At 38.2% G+C, this 10,313-nt stretch overlaps 1 protein-coding gene across 5 annotated transcripts in view; it reads left to right on the forward strand.

Annotated features, from left to right (window-relative positions):
* Window positions 1-8,398, forward strand: part of ARHGAP18 (Rho GTPase activating protein 18) — a 192,431-nt gene extending 184,033 nt beyond the window's left edge. For 3 of the 5 annotated variants that reach the window (XM_036120854.2, XM_078054751.1, XM_036120853.2), the window contains 3 exons: window positions 1,827-1,951; window positions 5,607-5,668; window positions 6,894-8,398. In XM_036120854.2, the coding sequence (XP_035976747.1) occupies window positions 1,827-1,951; window positions 5,607-5,668; window positions 6,894-6,985 (279 nt within the window). In that variant the 3' untranslated portion in view covers window positions 6,986-8,398. The remainder of the gene's footprint in view (window positions 1-1,826; window positions 1,952-5,606; window positions 5,669-6,893) is intronic. The other 2 variants (XM_036120857.2, XM_078054752.1) reach the window with 2 other exon arrangements.
* Window positions 8,399-10,313: the final 1,915 nt, after the last annotated feature.

Below are 10,313 nucleotides of genomic sequence, written 5' to 3' on the forward strand. Positions count from 1 at the left end.
TGAGGCCGGGCCAGCAGGTAGAATGACCACAGTGGGATATAGGCTAGTGATGAAACCCAGGGGAACAGGGCGTGTAGCATAATCCCTGAGTTAGAAGATACACCGTTGATTTAATATCTGCTGGGAAAGAAAAAAAGGGCACACTGCCATATAAAATGCCCCATCCATCATACGAAGCAGCTCATTTTCCAGTGTTAAAAATGAAAATAAATTGTCACAGAATCCACTAAAAAGGTAACTTAGATTTGCATTCTAGGGGAGAGGCAGAGGTGAGAGACTAGACTAAGTTATCGGACCAAAATATATGCCCCAGAAATTGAAAGTCAACAAACTGAGCCCAGGGGCCAGGCTGGGTGGGAGGGAAGCAAGCGTTGAGGGGTCTGGGAATGGGTTGGCATTGGGACGTCCTTCAGGGATGGGATTGAGCACATTACCCCCAGGAAGAGAAGTTGAAGGACACTAGGAACATGGTCCCTCTTCCAGCAGGATGGCGAGTGGGCAGCCCTGGATGCATTGTCTGTCTTTGGCTGGAGGGAGTGCTCCCTGGCCCTTCCCTGAGTGCTCAGGTGAGGGCAGCAGAGTCTCACATGTTGGCGTGAGGCCCTCTGCCATGTCTCCCCAGGTGTAACAGGTGCTTGCAGCCCTTTGGGGAGCAAAGCCATGGTCTTACACAATCCCACACTTCCTCGTATGGCCTTCTATGAGTATCACTGCTTTTCTTTGTTATTTTCACACTACATTTCACAGGTTACTGAGAAGCAAGTGTAAATCTTTTGGAGGCACCTACATCTTGACGTGGCCTGATTCTAAAGCCATGTTATTTTTATTGAACTTTGAAAGAAATCACATTAATTCCATTCATGGTATATCCGTGCTTTATGTTGGGGTGGGGGATAAAAGCACATACGAAAAACGATATTGTGAGCACAAAAAATACTGTGTACTAAAAGACTTGTGTCTTATCTCCTAGGTAAGTAGACCTAGCACGATGCTTGGTACTCAGTCAGTGCTTAGTAAATTTCAGTTTAATGAAACAGGGTTTTGTAGTATTTAAAGCATTATCTTTAAACATAATTTGTGCATGCTGTTTGTCCTAAGGTCTGTTCGTGACATATCATTGTAAATAATAAATTACTATTTACTGTGGTGAATGATTAGGAATTAATTAAGCCTAAAATTTTGAGTGTCATAGCTGATATTTTGATATTACAGTCCTTAAAATCTTTCACTGACATCTCACCAAATATATCAACAGTTCTTAACATCTATAGGCAAAGGATTTAGAATTGGTCATCTGAAGTCCAAAGCGTGTGGTCACAGTATAAGCTTCTTAGCCAAGTGAGAAGCAGATGCAGTACAGATGTATAGAAAAGTATGTTTCATTTTTTTACAAAGACGCTCAGGAACAAAAATTTCCGTGAAATTTGGTCCATGCACAGGCAGATTTTTAAAATGCATACACTGCAGTCGCACACAAAGTAACTTCTGATTCAATTTCATAAATTGCTACATGAAGAAGCACTCTATGGTAGATAATCCTCAGAAATCAGCACTTAATATGGCAGTAATGGTTATTGCTGTCATTCTTTACATCTTTAAAAATAATTAAGCATTACTGCCTAGGCATTATAAAGTTCCCCTCTCACCATTAAGAGGATATTTGAGGTTTGAGGTAATTTAGCAGATTACATTATGCAGTAGTTAAGGGTTTTACGTAGTGGAGTAGACTGCGTGGTAGTTGAGCGCACTTCCCGTATAACGCGCCGTACGGGGTTCTGAGCCGCGGCTGCCACCGGCTTGGCTCCAGTGTCCTTATTGCTTTGCAGGCCGACGTTCCTCAGGGAGTGATTCGAGTGCAAGCTCCCCATCTTTCCAAAGTTTCCATGGCAATACAGCTCACTGAAGAACTAAAAGCCAGTGATGTGCTTGCCAGGTTTCTCAGCCAAGAAAGGTAGAGGCCTGTTTTGTTTTAATCATTGCATGGTATAACTCACACGCGCGCGCTCTTTCTCCTTCCCCTTTTAAAAAACACACACAACGAGGGGTGATGGGAAGTGCTTCAGAATTTTGTCTTCCCAGCAGAAAAGAAGAGCAGACTTAATAATTAGACGGTTGGAATGGGCTGCGTTCCTGTGAGGTCGTTTATGGGCAGGTTGAGCCTGTGGCGAGCAGGATGTCGGAGCTTGCCTTCACTGTGCTTGCAACGGGCTTGGCACAATGAGAGCACTTGATATTCTTTCCAGAATGTGCGGACTGGGGGTGAATTACTGTGTGGGGGCTGTTAGGAAAATCACTAAGATACAGTGGGATTAAAACAAAGAAACAAAAAGTGCAACTTTTTCTATGAAATTAATGAATAAAGAGAAATGCTCATATTTGAAAAGCAAGGTCTGAAGAATTGAGAGAGGACAGCCAGTCCCTGGAGCTTTGAAGTCCCCTGGACACAGAGCACACCGTCCCCGTTAGGGACAACCAAGCCTTCTCCTCTGTTCTGGTGCTGATGGGGTAGGAGGAGGAGTTCTCTGAAAGCCGTTGGCATCCCTCTGATGATGATTAGAGCATACGCTTTCTGAGACATCTTACAATATCTGTTCTTAAATTTTAGAGGTTTAACAAGTGTGTTGGATTTTTACTTTTTATCCTTTTAATTCTTATTTTTTAGCTAAAGTTATTATTTTAATGATTTCCACCTCACTGAAAATTAATTTTTTTTTAAAAGGGAAATCCAGGGCCCTGGCATCTTAGCTTATGAATTCTCTTAGTCTTCCATAGGATGTCATCTCTGCATTCTAACATTCAAGGGCATCAGTGAAGTTTTCTGCAAAAATCTCTCGGTGTTAATACAGTACCACGAGTATTTAATATGCTTCTGCTCTGTTTAAGGCCCCCTGCTGGATGTCAGAAAGGGTATAAAGATGTATTTTAAAGTATCTTCCCTCAGGGTTTATAAATTGGGAGAAGAGATGAGCCTGAGCAGTAACAGATGGTGGGGAAATAGAAGAGAAGCTTATTGGTCGTATCTGGGCTTTTGGTAGCCAGCACCAACTCCCCTCTCAACTGTACGGTGAAGTAAGCACTAATATTACTCCTGTTTTACTGATAAGAAAACCGAGACTTTGCAAGGTCACACATTTCATAGGCGGTGGTGCTAAATTCTAAATGTGTGGTTTCCATCTCCAAAGGCTGCCCTTTAAACACCCTCCTTACAAGCCAGGATCTAGCAACCATCACGGATCTGGGTCCATTGATGCAGAGTCTCGGAGGAAATGGAATTTTAGGGGATTAAGCCCTGGAGCAATTAGGTGTCTTTGCTCCGCAGAGGGTGTCTCTGCTTCCTCTCTGCTCCCTGCTGTGACCTAGTAGATACCAACTCTTGCCATTCTGCTCACCAGGGATGACTGCCCATCTTTTCCCAGAGTGGTTACCTGAAGATCATCTGGCCAGACTTCAGATATATAGCAGCTCTTTCAGCCTAGATACAGTTAATTCACACAGCATTTACTTTAAGGACCCAAGTGCTCAGTTGAGTCTGTACTTTTGTTGCTGTCCTTGCAGATGATGGAAGAGGTGACTATGAAGTCAACTGTGACTTTAATATTTAGGGGATAGCATGATTGTTCTAGAAAGTACCAGATTTGTGACAATTGTCCTCTGGATATTTGGATTTTCTGCTTGGGGTGCTTTTATTAAATAAGCATTTGCTGCCCCCTGGAGTGTGGGGCCTGTTTCTCTACCTCCTTCCTTCTCCCTATCTTGCTCCACTCAGAGGGCCATCTGGTAAACTTCTCTGTCCATTGCTTAACCGCCCCCCCCCCCCAACCATTCCTCAGCTCCTTTCTTTATGCTTGGGGATGCTGAAAGCAGATGATCTGGATCCAAATGCCAGCTTTTCCTGCTTTTTTTCAAGCTAGATTTATAATCTCTTTAAGTCTCAAGTCTTTTTATTTGTAAGAGTAGACCATAATAGGACCTGCATTATAGCCTTGGGATAATGAACTAGGAAAATGACCGTGAAGCACATAGCACTATCTGGGCCATATAAGTGAAATTCTCAGTTAAGTGTTGATATATATGTTCTCTTCCACCACATTCTCCTCTTCTCCCACTTGCATTCCACCAGTGTAGGGGCAGTTGGAAACCCTCCTTCCCCCATCCTTTCCCTCCCCTACTTTCTCCACCAAAGACAAGAACACATGAATGACATAAAGTGAATATACAATAAATTTCACATTTACTTATCAGTCTTGATAAAGGCTGTTGCCTCTCTTTAATTATGGATTTTTGATTAGCATTATGCAAAGCTTGTATTTCCCAGGAAATCCAGTTGAGGTTTTTTGTTTTTTTTTTTTTTAAGTAGAGCAAGAACACAGATACTGGAGAAACAATCTGAGAGCAATATCTAGCTGGGGTTTTTTTTTCCCCCCTTACCAAGTCTCCCAAAACATTCAGCTTGATTTTCATAGAAGTAATGACTCTTTTTATACTCATAGTTTATTGTGCTATATTATAAATAAAATAATTATTATTTAATTTTAAAAACAAGCATACACTGGTTTGGAACAAAGTGAGCTGTCTCTTGGTTAGGATACAACTCAGCAGGTGGAGGCGTATAAAGCCCCAAGTGTCTATCATGTTCCATAGAGCAGAGTAGTTAAGAGTTGGATAACCCAAATGAGTCATGGGACGGTTGGTTAGGAAAGCTTCTACTGTGCCATATTTTTCATAATGGTTTGAATAAAAGTCAGATCTGCCATTCCCTTTACAATTCCAGGGAGTGTGTCTTTGGGGCCTTACAGAAGTGGTTCACAAACCCTCCTGTGTATCACAGTCCGCTAGAGAGCATTTGCAAAACAGATTCTTTGGTTTGATCGAGATGTACAAAATCAGTTTCTAGAGCTCTGGGTCTGAATTTTTAGCAGGTTTCTCAGCTAATTTGTATACAGAGTTTTGAAAACCACTGAATTTTGCCAATTTTTATTATTCGAACCTAATGTTCTGGAAGAGTTTATTCTTTGAAGAGCATAACTCTGTAAATGCATCTCCTACTTGTGAAGCCTTCATAATGACTATTTGCTTCTACTTTGAGTATATGTAACCCCTGTATTTGAACGGCCAACACAGGAAGGGTTATGAACCATGTCCTATTCTTTACGTTCATCTTGCATACTGTGAGAGTTGTCAGCACAGCAAACACATGATAAATACTTAACGGAATAAATGCAGTGGGAAAACTGAGGTGGAAATATTTCTTTTTATAGTTTTAGGAGGACCTTTCTGGCCCCTATGCAAAGTAGTTGATCAAATTAACAATTTTATTGGTAGCTAAAAGTTGTGTTACTTTTCTTTTTAATTTTACAAATTTAGATGCTGATTTATTATTTTGCCTTCAGACATATGAGTCCATTTGTTTATTTTAATTTACAGGTGTGACATTTTTATTACCTATTTGGCACACCTAACAGATGGGAAAATACAAATGTTAGATAATTACAGTGTGTCTAAGTTATGAATTTCCCATACAAGCCAGAATTCCCCAAGCACATTAAAGTGATTTACTTGCAAGCTGTTTGATGATACAACTAATCAGTTTGTTTTGTCCCTAATAGTGGGATTGCCCAGACTCTTAAGAAAGGGGAAGTTTTTTTGTATGAAATTGGAGGAAATATTGGTAAGCACATTTTGTTTCTCTCTGTGTTACATATGCTGATTTGACATTGCCAATGGTTATTATTTATATCTTTGAGGAGAAAAAAATCAGAAGTTAAATATATAATATTTGCATGCTTTAGATAGTTGATGAATTTTGTGAATTTGTTCAGTGGTCTGACTTTTCAGGCTCTATTTGAGCTCCTCCATACAAATGCCCATCTGCGTTAAACCTCAGCAAGGGCACATTCCCTTAAAATAGTAGCAACTTTTAGAATGGTAATGAACTTTTTCAAAACTTCTTTTTTTTTTTATATGCTTACATCACATTCTTAATAAAGGAAGTAGCTGAGCTTATTTAAGGCCAGGATTACATTTTTAATATGGCTCAGTACTAGATATTTTTAGTGAAAGCAGAAGTTATTTTTGCCATTGTTGATTGCCTTCTAAATAATGCACGCACACACACACACACAAAGACAAACAGATATACACACATACGAATACAAGCACATTGGTAACTTAGGAAGTAAAAATAGAATGAATGGATTGATTTTGACCATGCCCATTTTCAGTTATCAGTGGGTTGTACTCATCTCTATTAAAATTTAAAGTAAACTTTTTCTCTTTATTTTGACCTTGAAAATGGTACAGGTGAAATTGTTAACAAATAAATGAAATAGTGTTTAATTCAAAGTAATAATTGAAAATATTTTAAGATTTTAAGTTTTGTGGAATTTTTTCCTGGGACACAAAAGTGTTAGTAGATACTGAAACTTTAACATGGGAATATGAAGGCTTACTCTTAAAATTTAAATAAACTGCAGCTCTGTTAGAAGCCTGGAAATGTTAACTCTATTAGCAAGGTTTATTTAAATATTTATATATGTTTGATCTTGCATTTTTACTCTTAGATATTGGGAATGAAGTATTTTCTTACTTAGGTAGACCCAAAGCTGTTGCCACTCTTAATAAAGGTGAATAAGCTCTTAATGAGCCATTGCAGAGCCCTTCACACAAAGTCTTTTCAAATTCCTAAATTAATTTGAAACCCTTTCCTTTAGAGAAAGCCTACTAAATTGACTTTTTTTCAGTATTTTGGCCAAGTCTTATAATGTCACAGGAGATGGGAAAGGATGAGAGATATTTTGAAGTCTAAGATTTCGGAGTTAAACCATGAGGAATAAGTTTAAAATTGCATCCCAGCCTCTGCACTGTATTCAACTGATCCAGTGTCTCTTTGGTAGGAGAACGCTGCCTTGATGATGACACTTACATGAAGGACTTGTATCAGCTCAACCCCAGCGCCGAGTGGGTCATAAAGTCAAAGGCATCGTAGGAGACTGAAGCTGCAGTTAACCACGAGGACCTCCTGAGACTACTTGCTGGGGCAAGCGTGCAAATGAAAGAAACGGCGGGACTCTTCCATTGTTCAAATGTACCAACTATTGAATACTGACACTCTGAAGCCTTAAAAAGTCAGATTTGTGCTGCTGCCAGAATTATGTTCATTATTAATAATGCGATGAGCAGACAAACATCTCTGGAGTCAGAGGAAAAAGGGTTAATTAGCTTGGTGGCCGTGATGCTCTGTGAAAGGTGCCCGGATGTGGCAATTTTTTTTTTTATGTGAAAACATACTCTCTTCCTTCTCACTTTTTTCTCCTAAAATCATATACATGGTAATACGTGCTTCCTCTCCTTTTTCTCCTCCTCATGTCTGCCTTCTCCCAACTAGGTTTGCTTTTTAACCGAAAAGATCACAAATACCAGGTATTTGGCAAGTCGTGAAGACAATGCATCTTAAAATAGACTGAATTCAATAGTGTTCATGTCACCATCGAATGTTAATATTCCTCCCTTTGAATCATTTGTTCAGACAATAACATCCCACTTCTTCCCGCTGTATCACATGAAGTGATTTGCATTGTTTTCGGCTCATCTGACACATGTGCGCAGAACCGTATCCGCTATCAAGCAAATAAAACTGTCAGAAACTGCCAATTATTACTGAACTTTTAAATACTTCTACACTAAGAATAAATACAATATATCCACGTGGAATAACTGGATTATGTGTAACAAGAGAGTGAAAGCCAAATCACTTCATGTATGCTGTATCCTCCTAAGTGAAATTTATGAAGTCTTAGCTGGCTTTACCTATTGTCGTATTAGTACAAATATGCATGATAGTATAATCCAGTAATGGCTAAGAATGTATTCTACTGAAAGAGGGATTTTTTTTTTAACTCCTAAAGAAGGCTGCAGGAAGCATTATTTTTTTTCTGGGTATGACATAGTCATATGAACAAGTTTTTGTTTGTGTACTTTAAATAATCAGAGTAAATTTATTAAAATGCTGTGGAAAGTACTATTCCCAGGGAGTTTAATGCACAAACCATATTGTGACAAGAGCTGAGCCTCTGAACTGTAAATAAGAGGAACGAAGTGAGAAATGTTCAATATTTTATGAGTTTAGAGTGTAGTAAATAAAAGGTGATGTAAATGAATGTTGCACACCCTGTGTTTTTGATACTTTTAGTAGTATTTTAGGGAAAATTACACATTCTCAGAAGCTCTTGATGTCACTCCAGTTAAGAGGGAAAATGCCGTTAATGAGGACAGTCATACATTTTTAGCATGTAATTATAAGAGCAGCCTGTGGGTATGATCACTTAAATAACATTGTGGTGATTTGTGCCATTGCTTTTTTTATTTAAAAAATTTTTATAATTAAATGTGTTTTTCTAAATCATCTTCTCTTGAAATTATTACTTTTAATCCTCTATGTTTATGAATGTACTATATGTTTGTTGGTATTTGTGGTTTTTTTAAAAGCCACTTCTTTTATTTTTTCCTGTTACTCCTGTATAATGTTTAAATTGGGAAGACATGTGGAAGATATAAAACTGTTTCCCTCCTTCGTTTTTTCCTTATGCAAACTTCTATTCTTTAGGATTTTTCAAAAACACATTGTATTCTGTTTTTGATCTTGACAATATATATTAATTTCCCAAAATGTTTTATTGATAGTTTAAGTTAATGAAAGCAATTAATGATATAAACTCGAAATTAAGTGCTTAATACATTTTAGGGGTGCACAACTTCAAAAAAAGGAGTGAATATGATTTAGATAAATGGCTTCCTAAAGCATATGTCAACTAACTTACCACATTTACTCTCCCCCTGGTATGTGTGTTGGTTGCAGGCGGGTGCGATGTGGGGACACAAGAGGCTTTTGATAATGAAAAGAATGCCAGATCTTGGTAAATAAATACAAAGATGCCATTGCATTTCAAGGCCTTAGAACTCATGACCCATATTCCTTGATATTGAACAATATTGCTTTTACATTATCAAGAAAGATGTCTCTCTACAGTTCTAAAGAGGAGAAACTTAGTAGTGTAGAGCCTCAAATATAAATAGCCTAGAAATAACCCAAATGTTTTTTTTTCTATAATTTTTTTTTTCTTATTGAACTTTAAATCTTGTGGTAGATTAGTTTTTATATGCGAGGGACAATAAAAACAACAAATATATTTGGTATGAGTCTCAAACATCTTAATTCTTAAGAGTTGCTGTTGAAAAGTTGAAGAGCTGGTTTTTATAGAAGACTGGTTGACCTGTTAATATTTCAGAGATGTTTCCTCTTTTCTGAAGTGGATTATTGTAACTATTTACAATCTTTGCTTACTGCTGCTATAGAATTCAGTGTAAACTCCTTGCTAGCGCTCTTTGGGAAAAGCAGTTTATTTTACTGACTTCATGAAATTTTTCATGATTTTCTTTTCCCAATTTTTGTTAAACTGGCTTTCATTTTCTCCCTCATTGAACTGATTTCTCATCCTCTTGATCAGTAGGTGGCAGTATTGGTCAGGGATTCCTTTGCACCTGAACTCTGGGAAGTTTTAAAAGTGAACCTGAGTTCATAGGTAAGTGGTTGAGACTCAGTGCCAGGCATTTACAAGGCAGTTAGGTAAGAACACCATGGATCTCTCACTTTAATCACTGTTTTTGGAAAATTATAACTAACAATTAATTTCAGAGTTTCTGTGTTCCATTTATTAGTCTGCTTTTATTCTTAACCTGTTGAGTGGGGAGGGAGAGAGGTGAGGGTTTTTTTTTTTTTGAACCAAGATGAGACATTTTGACAATGTCTATCTCAAGCAGAAGGATCAAGACAAGAGGAAAGACAGTGAACCAGGAAAGGAAGAAGAAGAGTGTCTCAGGAGGCATAATGACATATGTCTTTAGTGTGTATGTGGTTGTTTCTTCATTCAACAAACATTTACTGGGCATTTACATATATGTGCCAGGCATGTTCTACCCTTGAGATAAATGAGTGAACAAAATAATAAGTAAAAATGAATAAGTAGAATTATCTAATATGTTGGAAGGATATAAGTGCAGTAGACACAGAAAAGAGATGAACAGGGTAAGTAGGATGAAGGGTAGAGGGATAGGTTCACTGTAGGAGTAAACAGTATCTCATTGAACATCTAATAACAAAGACTTGAAGAAAGTGAGAAAATTGCCATGTGTCTATCTGGGAGAAGAGCATTCCAGACAGAGGGAATAATTAGAACAAAGACCCCAAAGCAGTAGTGTGCCTGGCTTACCAAAGGTTAGCAAGGGTACCAGCAGGGCTGGAGTGGAGTGAAGCAGGG

The sequence above is a fragment of the Halichoerus grypus genome, chromosome 9 (genome assembly GCF_964656455.1).
Source record: "Halichoerus grypus chromosome 9, mHalGry1.hap1.1, whole genome shotgun sequence".
NCBI lineage: Eukaryota > Metazoa > Chordata > Mammalia > Carnivora > Phocidae > Halichoerus > Halichoerus grypus.